Source organism: Glycine max, chromosome 7 (assembly GCF_000004515.6).
Source record: "Glycine max cultivar Williams 82 chromosome 7, Glycine_max_v4.0, whole genome shotgun sequence".
Classification (NCBI taxonomy): domain Eukaryota; kingdom Viridiplantae; phylum Streptophyta; class Magnoliopsida; order Fabales; family Fabaceae; genus Glycine; species Glycine max.
This window is the reverse complement of record NC_038243.2, coordinates 36270027-36284513: the sequence shown is the minus strand read 5'-3', so window position 1 is coordinate 36284513 and position 14487 is coordinate 36270027. Positions and strand designations below refer to the sequence as shown.

Here is a 14487-nt window from a genome sequence, read left to right as displayed (position 1 = left end):
GACTTTTTAGTTAAATGAATTTTAAAAGTATGATTTTATGATCAAATAGTTTTATATAATAACAAATGCTTATATTAATAAAATTTAGAGATATACTAACAACACATGTGATTAATTGAAATTTATTAAATTAAAAATTATAATATTAGAAGTAGGTTAGAAAGTAGTCTAAAATTGAATGCACAATTTACATACAATCATGTTAAATGATAGTCAGCTACAGTGAAATAAATTTAGTAATTTAAATTTGGATCATCCGACTCGACAATGTCACTACCGCCGCCACTTAACTCATGTAAGTTGGAATACTTAGATTAGTTCTTGACCAAACAGGAAAAGTCAAAATGAGACACCGCGGCGACGCAGAGCCACCGCCGCAACCCCAATCTTCACCGTCAAATTCCCTTCCTCATCGGAAGAAGAACCGCAAGCGCAGAGCCACCACTTCCGTTTCCTCCGAAACCAGCTACCCCAATGGCCCTGACCAGCTCAACACTCACATTCATCACGCTACTGTTGTGTGCCAGGACAAACCTAAACCGGAAGAGAGTAAATCCGCTGTCGCCGGCGAAGGTTTCCGTTTCGGTGAGCTAAGGCAGAGAAGCGTGAACGGTCGCGATAGTTTCGGAGAATCGGCGGTTACAGCCGTTGGTGACGGTTACGTGACGGAAGTTAGTTCGGTTGCAACGGCAACGTCAGAGAGGGTGGAATCGTTGGAGTTAAAGCGTGTCTTGGCAAATGATTCGATTCGTGAGTAGAATCTAGCTGGTCATAATTTTTCATAAATTTATTTGTCTACAATAACATTTTCTAATTTTAGATGTATTAATTATTTTTTTCTTTCTATTTTTACTTAATTATTCTATCTCCAAATATTAAGGAGAAACAATCAAGAGAGATAAAAAAGAGTAATTTTGAAATAAGAGTACAATTAATTGACAGATTTAATACAATTAACTAAATTACCTATTTTTCTTAAAGAACATGAATTAGTTGAAAATGTTATAATAATTAGGGAAGGAAGTACTATTTATGCCTCTTATCTCATTTATTTATTTCGTGTCTTTTGATTTACTTTTTATACTTGCAATAGCATGATGCTATGTGATTGGTCCAGCAGTGCTTTAAATATGATAGATTTTGAAACTGTTATGTTGATTCTTTCTTGATATTGAAGTAAGAGTTTAATTTCTCTGTAAAAAAAATACACTATTAACAAGTCAGAAATCATGTTGTCATGACTTTTAAAATCGTTATTATAAAAGTCTACAAATTTATCATACACAATAATTTGTTATTGAATGATAGTTGCATAGACCATTTGCTATTTAGGTAACAATTGATGTGAATGCATGTAATGTAGTGTGAGACTGAAAAATAAATGCTGCGGCCTGTTTTTCTTCTTATGTTTCATCTGTTCATTAAACGATGGTAGACCTGTAATTTGATTATACCCACAAGTTTGTTGCCTGCCTTTTAATTTGTGTCTTGTTTTGTTAAGGCATTTATGTTGTACAACTTGTTTTCAGCGAAGAGGTCACCTGTGTCGTACGTTTTGGAGAAGTTGTACCATGGAAATTCTGTGTGGAGCACAACAACTATTGGTGATGAAAAGGGACGAGAAAGAGTGTATGACACTATCTTCCGCTTGCCATGGAGATGTGAATTGGTATTTGGTATACTTTCCTTTAATTCATTGAAAAAGAAAAAAAATAATAAAAAGGAACTCTGTTTGCAGTTCACAATGTCATCTATGGGTATACTCCAGTCCAGTATTTAGATGCTGAATTTTCCTTCATAATTAACTGATCAGAATAAAATGTAGAAGTTTTAGGGAAGGGGTGTAACCTGAAACTGTCCACCTACTGCATGTTACTTATTTTATGGCTGTGTATTTCCGTTAAGACATTCTACATTTTGTGTCATGGTTTCTCAAACGTGGAATGCATTATTGCAGCTTATAGATGTTGGTTTCTTTGTCTGCTTCAATTCATTTCTGTCATTATTAACTATCATGCCCATGAGGATAGCGATGACCATTTGGAGGCTTCTGAAAACAAGGTTTGTCGTCTTTCTTCAATTTTCGTCTCTTATTTATACTACTTTAATTTATGTTAATTATGCTTGTGACTGAGGATTTAGATAATGGACTAATCCCGCAGTATCATTTTCATTGGTTCAGAGTTGTGAATTAATTAAGCTTTGTCCATCTAGTGCAATCTTTTTAGCATTCAGTTTCAGAAATCGTAAGTTTTTTAGGGAATGAGAACAGGGTGATTTTTTCTATCCATGTCACCCAGATTAAACAGTTGGTTTAACGAGACATTCTAAATGATATATGCCTGAATTTTTAATTATAATTGCATTGCCTTGGTCCAGTGTTTGCTGAAGAATTTGAAGCAATCTCCCATTTTATAGTGTTCATGTTCTGTTTTAAAATATGTGGTTGCTTTTCAGGATTTTCAGTTTTACACTCTGACCTTATAATGCTCATGGCAGGAAGTTCAAGAGGCCATCTACAATTGAGTTGTCAGATTTTGGCTGTTTTCTTATTATGGCTTGTGGAGTCATTGTTTTGCAGCAAATAGGTATAATGATAGTATGCTTCCATAACTTTATCTCATATATTTCCTTTTTACATTGATCACATTCAGTTCGTTACTTTGTTATAGTAAATTTGTTTTAAGCTCCCTGCTTTTAAATTTTTGTTGTCTTAGATATCAGCTTAATATATCATATGATCCGTGGTCAAGCAACAATCAAATTGTATGTGATCTACAATATGTTAGAGGTGAGCATAAATTAATCTTTGAACCTCGGTTTTAATTAGGTCTCCATACATGCCAAATTTCTGGACCTCTGTTTGTAAATCTAGATGAATATTCGAATTAGCTTTTATTGTTTGGAATTTTTTCCATGGTTAGTGAGCCATAACTTGTGTGACCACGAGGATATGCCATGATATGAAAGGGCGGAATTTTGCTCTGAGAATCGTGAAAGTATGAAAGTATGAATGGTATTTGAACAATTCATTTCTCTAATCACAACTACTCAAATTGTAAGCTTAGGAGTGAGAGGAGTCTTTTTTGGTCTTATGCTGATTGCATATAGGGTCATAACTATCTTGACTTCTGGACTGAAACTTATAGTGACTGGTCCATGAATCTTCTTGCAGATATTTGATAAATTATGTCAAAATTTTATTGGGGATGTATTGCCAATGTTATTTCATTCAGCAGAAGAACTTGCACGATGTCCCCCAGAAACAGAAAGTATGAAATTCTGGATATGGAGATTTATTTCTGACCAAGTTTTAGCTGTTGTTGCTTCAAATATCCTTTTTCTTTTGATTGATAATTTTTTTTACGGGTAATTATTTCATCTTATGAAGGCAAGGGATAAAACAAAAATGCTGGTTATTTTCCTTGACTAGTTGTACTTGTTCATTCTTTTATCTTATTAGTTCAGGCAATCACTTTATCAGCCTGTATTGTTTCTCACTACAATGCCCTGCCAGCTTTGCTTGTGTCAAATAATTTTGCTGAGATCAAAAGCTATGTGTTTAAGGGATATAGTAGGGATAATGTTCACAGTATGGTGTACTCTGGTGAGTTATCTTTCCTAGTTGTTTTTTCTTTGATTGCATTGTAAATCCCCCTTTTTTTTTTATTTTGTCTCATATTCTTTCATTATTTTCTTTGTCTCTTTATCTTATTGCTGACTAGCAGATTCCATAGAGAGATTCCACATCTCAGCATTTATCTTATTTGTTTTGGCTCAAAATATTCTGGAGGCAGAAGGACCCTGGTTTGGAAGCTTTATCAGTGTAAGATTATTTAAAAGGCTAAATTGCAAATTTTACCATCCAACATTCATTATTTCTCAAATTTTATCACCCAATTTTTCTTTTTGCGAATTTTACCATCAAACTTTTTAATTTTTGCACATTTTATCACCGTTGACATATCACCAAAAAAAATGTCAAAGAAAAAACAAAACAACATTGTTTTGTTACCAATGCAATGGTAAAATGTGCAAAAATCAAAAAGTTGGGTTGTAAAATTCATGAAATGATGAAAGCTGAATGGTAAAATTCCCAAAAAGAAAACTTAGGTGGTAGAATCTGCGAAATCATGAAAGTTGGGTGGTAAAATTTACAATTAAGCCTATTTAAAATTATAGCACCTGATATATATTGCATAAGTTTATCAGGTGGAAATAAATTTCCGTGCTTGGCTCAGTCTTGCCCCTAACACAGTTATATTCTGTGGTGCAGAACATCCTCTTGGTTTATCTATTTGAAATGGGTATTGATATTATCAAGCATTCATTCATCGCCAAATTCAACAACATTGCCCCCATTGCATATTCTGAGTTTCTTGAAGTCCTATGTAAACAGGTATTGTAGTTTGATTCTGTGTGGATGTTAGCTGTGCAATATGATTAGTAATTACTGCTTAAAAGAGCATAAATAGCTGGAACCACTTTGGTATAATACTATTCTAGTCGCTATTCAAAGCCTAAATTTTCAGGGGATTCATGTGAATCATACTCAAAAAATGTACCAACATCTTCCATACTTAATTGCAAATGCTTTTGAAATCATTAGCTGCAGCCTGCAGTATGTTTTGAAGAGAAAGGGGCTGTATGGACTCCTGTGTTCCTAATTTTCTGTTGGCTGGCATGGAAGAACCGAAATATACTTGAGTTCCTCTAAATTTTTTAAACTCCTCCCCCCACTTTCAAGCCACTATTTTTCTCAGGCTTCATTACCATATTATTTATCTGATGTGTTGATATAATTTAGAAAGCTTCTTGATGCTAAGTGGTTCTAATATTGAACGAACAGAAAGTTTAATTGGCTCTCATCAAACAAATTTTCTCAGACCAACTACTATGCTCCTCATCAAACAAGTTTAATTGAACTACTATGTCAACCCAATAAGCCCTCAAAACCTTTTACTTGAAAGATAATAATCTGAATGTTATTGTAATTCTCTCTTTCAAAGAGTGAATACAAGACTTTTTTATAAGCTGCCAGTGACCTAATTAAGGAAAGAAATAAAATGAAACAAAATCTGTACAAATAAAAAAAAATCAAATCTGTATTAATTACAGAATAAAATCTCTGCTAATTATGGAATGCATCACAACACTTTTTCTCCCCATTAATTATCGGTGCACGCATTTGCCTAACAATCCCTTAGTGAATTAATCGTGAAAATTGCTTGATTTGTAGCAGTTTCTCATATAGTGGAGTGTGTATAGGCATATATCTTTGTGACATAAAGAGAACAGTATTAGTCGGCATTTGAGAAAGCCTTCTAGTCACGTGTCAAGAATAAAGAAATTTTGGATCTTTAATTTGTTGTCTTACAATTTGCTGTGACTTTTTGTCTATTTTCTTTGATGGACATTTTAGAATATGACTGACTGCTGTTTTTGTTTTGTAGACTCTACATATGCAAACTGAGGGTGCAAAGAAAAAGTTGACTTTTGTCCCCCTTGCTCCAGCATGTGTGGTAAGCATGAATTTAGTGTCCTTTTTCTCCCTGCTTTACGGCTGCGTATTGGATGTCTGTTTATTTCTTTCCCCATTTTTCTTGTTCTTAGGTCATTCGAGTTCTGGCTCCAGTTTACGCTGCTAACCTTCCTTACAATCCCCTTCGGTGGAGGCTTTTTTGGATTCTGTTATTTTCAGCAATAACCTACATTATGCTCACAAGCCTCAAGGTTCTAATTGGCATGGTTCTACAGAAGCATGCCAGATGGTATGTTAATCGCTGTCAAAGGAGAAAGCAACATCTTCATGCTGATTAACTTATGGAACACAACTAAATTAAGCTGTCTGCTGTTATGGCCTTATGGGATTCCTATGCTTGTGCCTGAGAGTGCATGTGGAAAGAACATGTGATAAAGTATTGACTTGGACTCATTATCAGCGCTTGATACACACGAGAACAGCTTTAAGTTCAACGAATTGGTTTTTTAACTTGAAGGTAAGGTTGCATGGGCTCCTCCTTTGCAACTTTGTTGTTAGTAAATAATTTTCCAAAACACGAGCATTTAGCTATTGGCTGTGCATTATTGGCATCCTTGTAAGTTGTAACTTTCAGCACCAAGGAAGCACATACACTTATGCTCACGCGAGAGTTCTTTGAAGCGTAGGCAGTAGTAGTATTATGTAAAGGACTGAATTTTCTTTTGGCTTAAAGCTGTGCAGTTGAGGCTTATAAAAGATTGTGTATGTAACATTGCCTACATTTTCATTCGTCCTGTAAACTAAGCAAAGAATTTATATATTAATTTATGAAATTTAATTATAAATTGGTATAGTTAAAAAAATTCAATTATATAAAATGATATAAAATAAAATTTAAAATAACTATAAATTAAACATTTTTTTAAATTATAAATTTTTATAATTCAAAAAAATCAATAGCTCTTGACCAGTGATACATAAAAAAATAGTATTTATAAATTTAATTAAATAAAAATATTTTAGTGATTTATTACTTAATTTCATAAGTTATATTTCTATCAATTTTTATTTTTTATTTTTCAGTTAACTAACGGTTGGAAAGACAAAAATTATTTTTTTAAAATTATAAAGAATTAAAATTATAATTTACCCAATATTATTCTATTAGCACTTCGTCTCTATACATTTGCTCAATTAAACAATCTATTTCCCGAGTGCTTGCAAATTGCAACTTATTTTCTTTAAAGAAACAAAAAAAAAATGTAATCATATAGACCATGGATGAAATAACCAAGGAATGCATGGTCTGTGTATTACTCTTATATAATAATCGTCATGTTTTAGCTGTTACCATTCTCGAAATCACGGGGTATTGGTTTGGAGATGGACAAACATGTGGTTATTATAATAGGCACACATCCACATGTTCAAATTACAATTATACTAAGCACTATACTTCCGATGAGAATACCGTAGTTATTAACTGCAAGATAGTAAAAATTAAAAAGATTAAAAGGATAAAACAATAATATAAAAAAAGGCACAGCTGAGGATAATTTAGCAGCGACCGATAGATAGAGACAACTCAAGTATTTATTTTGCAAATTACTAGAACTAAACCTTCAATGTTGTGATCTTGTAATAAATGCAATTATTTCGGTTAAGATGGTCTAAATATGCTCCAAAATTAAATAATTAAAAAATTATGTAGGATAATCTTAGATATTTATATTATAAATTATAGTTTTTATTTTAAGTAATGAGATGTTAACATATGGATAAATAGTATCTAATGATTAGTGATTAGTATTAATTAAGGCTATATAAATGTATATCTATTTTAGGAAAATCAATTAATGAAGAAATGAATGAATTTTATATTATTTCTCTTTTATCTTCTTTATTGTTTATATTAGGTAAAAAATAAGAATACCCTAGTTTTAGCTTTGTAACAATTTCAGTGATGAAATTTAATAAACAATTAAGGTGCATAGAATAGAGAATACAGTAATTTAAAATTAACTGAATACTACTATTAATAAATATCAACTCCAGACAAGAGGCAAGAGTAGTGTGAGACTCAAACACTGAGTGATGGTTGGGACACTTGTTATGTTGTTCAGTGTCTGCTTGTTAAATTTAATTTAGTATAACTATTTCGATAAATTGATTTTAATCCATTAAATAAAATTTAGACGTGTCTAAACTAATCTATTTGATGTAGATTTTATATCAAGATGTGTGTTGTTATGAGATGATATAGCACAGGACATAATTAACACGACTACTGTCACACTCACTCGTTACAGTCTCATTGCTGCTCCAAAGATAAAAACATTGACCAAATGGGCATAGCATATTTAACACTGCACTGTATGCTGTGCATGGCGGTCCTGAGATAGTAATAGTGCATTGTTTTAGGCCCGAGGTAGTTCAGGATAGGTTTTCCTTTTACTTTTTTTTTAGTACAAAGACTTATGTTTCAGATGAGTAATACTATGATTTGGATTATTATTGAAAATTATGTTAAGAGGGCGATAAACGTGTTTTTGAAAAAGGAACTTTTTTGTATTTTTTATTCTTGACATATTTTTCAAAGGATGTAAACAGTATCTCATGCATTAAAAAAAAAATTAAATGACTAAATGTGACTATTAGTCCATTATATTTTACTGTTTTTTTATTTTTGTAAATTAAGTTTTAAAAGTTTCATTTTAGTTTTTTATATTTTTAAAATTTTTTTTTTATCTTTTATGTTTTAAAAGTTTTATTTTGTTACATTAAGTTTTAAAAGTTTTATTTTGATTTTTATATTTTTCAAAGTTTTATGTTGATCATTTATGTTTTGAAGATTTTATTTTAGTCATTTATTCTAATTTTTGTTAGCAAACGTTAGTGTATCGTTAATTTTAAATTTTGAAATAATAACCGCCAAGAATCGTTATTATCTTTTTAAAATGCATTCAATCACCTATTTTTATTATCTTTACTTTCTTATAAATTTTATAATCATCACAATATAAACAACGCAACCACCATCCATCAAATCTACAACCACTATCAACAAACAAATTAGAATTACAACATCTATTCATCAAATCTACAACCACTATCAACAAACAAATTAGAATTACAACATCTATTCACCAAACAACACCATCGCACTACCTCATAGTCATACTGTGGCCCTAACACTGGTATAGATAAAAAAAATTATAAGAAGCTTCAGATTTGACGTTGCATTAGTGATTTTGGGTCTTGCTTCAATTTTTAACCATATTATTTTAAATTAATTTTTTAAAAATTAATATAACACTAACGCTTATTAACGAAAATAAAAAAAAAACACCAAAATAAATCTTTTGAAAATATAAAGAATTAAAATGAAAATTTTGAAAACATAAAGAATTAAAATAAAACTTGTAAAATTTAATGTAACAAAATGAAATTTTTAAAAACACAAAAAATCAAAATAAAACTTTTATATCTTAACGTTCCAAAATGAAAAAACACTAAAATATAATGAATCAATGATATTTAATGAATTTAAATTTTGAGACTTACTTCATCTTCTTGACATATTCTTTATTTTTTAGAAGTTTAATTTAATCATTTTAAAATTTGACATAATCTAAGCCTATTTAAAAAGTTACGTTATAGTAAGATATTTTCAATGGACAAAAATATAATTTTTAAATAGATTAATGAAAATGATATTTTAATAGATTAACAAATATATAACTTGAAAATAGTGTAAGCAAAAAATTTCATAAATAATAATATTATTATTACATTATTGATATTTTAATAAAGTAGTCAATATTTATGTAAGTAAATATCAATTTATTGGAGAAGATATTGGAACAATAACGATTAAGGAAAGGATTATCAATATTTGCTCGTATTAAATAAATATGAAGAAATATTAGAGTGATAGCCATTTATGAAAAAATAAAAGAAAGTAGATAATGTGATTTGAACATGTAAAAAAAAATGTCATTAAAATACTAATAGAAAAAAAAATTGTATCATTTTTAATTTGTAAAAAAACAAACAATAAAAAGAAATTAGCCTTTAATTGATTCAATAATGTTGCCCGGTTATGTAATCCATGTAATCAAACTATGACAAATCTTTTGTTGTTATTATACTTGTCAATATGAAAATTTTAGAAAGAAATTAAATTATCTAAAATCTAATATTTTTAAGGCTTAAATATAATTTTGATTTTTTTATTTTTAAAAATTTACAATTTCGGTCTCCTAATTTAAATTAAAGACATTTATTCTTTATATTTTTAAAATATGTAATTTTAGTCTTTTATATTAAAATAGACATTTAATTCTTCAGTTGTCAAATCTTTCATTTTGGTTATTCCATTACAGTCGAAAGCCTTATTGGTAGGAAGTTAATCTAGTATGACCAAAATTTAGTGATAATATTTGTTTAATCTACCTTATAATTAACGTTAATATCTTAACAATCAAGACTTTGAATTTGATGGAATAAAATTTATAAAAATGAGATATTATATATTTCTATTTTATAAAATAAGATGATTAAATTTATAGATTTTTAAAAATAAATAAACTAAATGAATTTATTTTAAAATAAAAGATCAAAATTACATATTAAAAAAAAGAGAGAAGCAAGATTATATTTAACCCTATTTTAAACTGAATGAGCTTAGGTAAAATTAGATATAACACAAGTTATAGGCTTGCGGCGTGCATACAGAGACATCCACATAAACTAATGATTAGATATTTAGATTAGAAATAAGTATTTAGATTAGTTTTAAGTAAAATAATTAAATCCCCGTGACCCCAATTTGTTGGTTTCCCTCTCCTTTACACGACGTATTATAAATTTATAATCCCTGCACCACAGCCATTCACAATATTATAATATGATTTGGTTCTGCCTCCAAAATCCAATATGCACAGCAACTGGATCAATTGAAGGCGATGTTCTGAAAATTTAAGTATAAGAAGTTAAGAACTGAGCTTTCCTAATAGCAAAATTAACGATATTTGCTTCCACTTGTACGAATAGTTATTCAGACATTTAATTTTTTTTATTACTTCTTTTAGACACCAAGAAAACAAGATTTCATTCTCAACATATTTTATTTCATATATAATAAACAATTAAGATTTAAAATTCTGAATCATTTGATTAATGAACACGGTTATTAGTTTGTCAAACATTATATATGATGTTGGTATAAATTTGTTCTAAGGTACTTTACATATTTGTCATTCTTTAAAATTGTCAGTAGCAATAAATACATTTAATAATTCTATAATTTACCCATATTTTCTTTCATACAGCACTCAACGGTGAACACACAAATTGTTTGCTATTCTCTCTCTCTTTATAATGCGTTTTATTGTTTTTCAGAAACTCCTGAGAAGGCAAAAGGAAAGAAAAACAAAATTGCATTATGATGGCGCTTACTTTTAAATTCTTCATTGCTTTCATGTGTGGATAATGATATATCAGGAACACACTTCACTTCACAAGATGATGTGAGTGCATTTAAACCTTACGTTGACTACGTGTTAATTGACAATTGTGACTAAGATAAAGATCCAATATCATATATGATCTTAAGTGTCAATTTCCCCAGCTAGTCATCACTATTACTATATTATGCAAAAAAAAAAAGGAGGCATTAATAGCTTGAGAACTAGAAAAAGAAGCAGAGAAATAAATAAGAAAAGGAATCCCCTGTTTAATAGTCTCCTTTAGAAGAATAAGATGATCCTAAATTTTTTTTCTAATGATAAGCAAAGGGAAAATTTTCTACTTTGATAAATCAGATAGGACAATTTTATTGGTGAGCTGGGTTCTAATTAAATTTTAGTATCGGAGGTAACTTGACATTTAAATAAATAAAAATGAAAACACAAAATAAAAAAATGCTTATTCACATAAACATAAAAATAAATTATATGATGACAATAAAAATATTTATTGACATAAAATAATATAATTTAAGTGTTTTTTTACAAAAGATTATAGTTTACTTAATATTAAATGAATAAATTAAGATTTGAGTCCTTAAAGATGTGTGATGTTGTCATAATAGTCCTTAAATTAAATTAAGAAAATGTTAAATAAATTCTTGAAATTAAAACTACTATTATCTTAGTTTCTGACATGTAGAATTTACTATAATTATAACTCTTTAAGATTTATAATTTACTATTATTCAAGTTCCAAACAGAACTAACAGCAAAGACTAATAAATTTTAATTTTTAAAATTTTAACTACTATTATAGCAATGCTTCACAATCTCAGATACTAAAATAATAATTTTCTCGATATTAAATAAAAAGAAAGTGGTCCTCTGCATCGTCCAGGATTGAAATTGAATCGCAGACAATGAGAACCCTAAAACAAAGACCTTGACACAGACATAGTATTATAATCTTGTCTGTCTCTCATCATTTATGTAGAACACGACTGTTGATTCCTTGAATTCAGCATCCTATTGGCAAACTAGGGAAGAAATTAAGTTTTTTAATCATTATAAAAATAACTTTTAATTTTCTGAGATTTTTGAAATATCTTTATAAATTTTAATCTTTTAATCTATCATGAATCGGTCTGAAATTTAATCATATTCAAAATTTGTTGTCTTTTTTAAAAATATATTTTGTGAAAATTAAAATAATAAAAGTTTTATTTATGAAGCACAAATATATTGGTAGTGTTGGGACGTGACTTGCACGCAACTAACAAATTATCATCCTATGAGATTTGCGACAAACGCAGCAATCGGGTGGTGTCATGGTTGGAAATTGGTGCATGCAGTGTACATATTATATTATACTATAAACAACTTTAAACCTTCCCCAGATATTTACTAGTATTTTTAATAACATGTATTAAAATAATTATTGAGTATATTATATATATATCAACATATACTATAACAATATTAATTAGTCATTATTCGTAGTACTTCTACTAGGTGGCATCAATTCATTGAACAAAGGTTTTCTTGACAACACCTAACCCAACGGTGATAAACTTTTTAAGATTCGTGTTTTCTCTCTCTCTTTTCCATGGCAAATATTGCTTATGAATTTTGATGATTCAATCAATTGCGTCACTTGTCAATGCTATTGTATTAGTATTTTTTTTTAAAAGAAGTTATAAAATTGATTTGATGATAAAAAAAAGAAAATTTTAATTTTAATTTTTAATAAAAAAAAATTGATAATTAATAATTAATAAAAAATTAGTATTTTCTTAAGATATCAAAGCATGTGTCTCAACGAAGACAATGGACCACAGGTTAGTGCTCTGCAAAATTTTAAAAACTTAGGATTAGGATTAGGCTAACATAATTATCACAACCATTTGTTTTAAGATGTTCTTTGTCAGGAAAGTCTATTTATCAATCACACCTTTCCAGATTGTTTGAATTTCTATGCTCAAACTTTCCAAGCAATGGAGATTTTTATTAGTATTATGCTTAATCAAATAAGTAAAATTATTCTTCATCTTATTATTTTTTTTTCCGTGTAAGGATTGATACGCACATGCTATGCTATTACATGTGTAATATAAAAAGAATACACAAATTTTCTTATTGAGAAATACTAGTAATTAATTTGTTAGTTTGATTAGTGAAAGAGATTTCAGATATCTATCCGTCTCTTTCTTCTTCATTTATCATCGAGTGAGTCTTATAACTCTTTTACTAATATAAAGTTTAAATGTCTTTCTCTTAAAATAATTAAATAGTTTTAGAACTTTACTCTCAGTTGTAATTATTTTAATTTGTATACTGTTTTACATTTAATCGAATAGTAACAGCATATATTCCTCGTTTAACGCTGAAAAAAGAACTATTTATTAAAATCTACCCTCCACTGTCACATAATAAATTTGAATTCCTATTTTTAAAGGAGAATATTTGTATGAGCCTTTTTTTACCCATTAAGTCAAATATTTAATTTTACTTTTTATTTCAAATCATATTTCTTATTTTTTAGTTTAATTCAAATATTAAATATTAATTTTTGAATCTCTGAAACTTTTTGTTGACTTTGAAACTTGATACATTACATCAAGTTAAAGATTTTTTTTAATATTATTGTAATTTTAATCAATACTATTTTCTTTTGTGATATTATTCCAATAAACATGATGTGTCTTAATTCAATGATTTATTTATATAATTCTTTCTTTAATTTTTAAAGTTTTTCTCTTTTTGACTTTTTAAAATACAACAAAATAGAACATTCATTTTAATGATAATATATATTTTTAATTTTTTATTTATAAATTTGACTTAAATTTAAAAATACTCATATGGGAAACTTACTAGTTACTCCAATTTACCTCCTATATTAGGAGGGTTATATGCTTAATTTTTAAACAATAATTCTCTAAACTAGGGAAAATTATAAATAAATAAAAAATAAAGGAAAAAGTAATTGACAGAATCAATAATAAAACACAGACTCAATGCATTTAAGTGATAGAAACTCGTAATTCCATTTATTTGAATCATATAAATAGAAAAATAACTTAACAGTCAAACATTGTAACTGTAAAAAGTTTTATTAAACAATAAAAATTATAATTTTTAACGATAGTTTTTAAGGTAGTTATTATAAAAATTAATTTTTTTTACTAAACATGAAAATTTATAATTAGATAATATTATAATTTTTTTATATTATCAATGCATATATTATTTATAGAAAAAATTAAAAGATTCTTTCTTTAAATAACTCCATCCGAGTGAATTAATAATTGGCTTCAAGTAATTAATACAAATAAAAGTAATACTAGTACTAGTAATATCCAAAGAAGAGAAATGAAGGTGTGATGGGCACCATGACATAAAAACATGTCTTATTTTATTTGATACTTATTTATGATTTAATGATATAGTAGTATACTAATGTCCCTGTGACCTATGATTATGTAATTTGCTAATTTTTAAGGTTTCAGTTTCACATACTTAATTTCCTCAAAA

General features: G+C 28.3%; 1 protein-coding gene across 3 annotated transcripts; it reads left to right on the top strand.

Annotated features, from left to right (window-relative positions):
• The first annotated feature begins 189 nt into the window (after positions 1-189).
• Positions 190-6252, top strand: LOC100792555 (protein POLLEN DEFECTIVE IN GUIDANCE 1). Of its 3 annotated transcripts, none has more exons than XM_003528382.4 (11): positions 190-750; positions 1530-1669; positions 1958-2061; positions 2500-2588; positions 2718-2791; positions 3176-3332; positions 3440-3607; positions 3729-3826; positions 4277-4399; positions 5454-5522; positions 5614-6252. In XM_003528382.4, exons 1-11 carry the CDS (start codon positions 345-347, stop codon positions 5818-5820), a joined length of 1635 nt encoding a protein of 544 aa, XP_003528430.1. In that variant the 5' UTR covers positions 190-344; the 3' UTR covers positions 5821-6252. The 3 variants fall into 3 exon arrangements, with proteins under 3 accessions (XP_003528430.1, XP_040873277.1, XP_040873278.1); XM_041017343.1 differs by having other exon boundaries at positions 264-750; positions 3176-3272; positions 3518-3607; XM_041017344.1 differs by having other exon boundaries at positions 272-750; positions 1530-1676.
• Positions 6253-14487: the final 8235 nt, after the last annotated feature.

Bases quoted from the DNA above. Each gene is read 5' to 3' on its own strand.
- LOC100792555 (XM_003528382.4), top strand. From the start codon at position 345: ATGAGACACCGCGGCGACGCAGAGCCACCGCCGCAACCCCAATCTTCA. The intron at 2,792-3,175 runs GTGAGCATAAAT...ATCTTCTTGCAG, and splicing joins TGATCTACAATATGTTAGAG to ATATTTGATAAATTATGTCA. The intron at 3,827-4,276 runs GTAAGATTATTT...TCTGTGGTGCAG, and splicing joins GGTTTGGAAGCTTTATCAGT to AACATCCTCTTGGTTTATCT.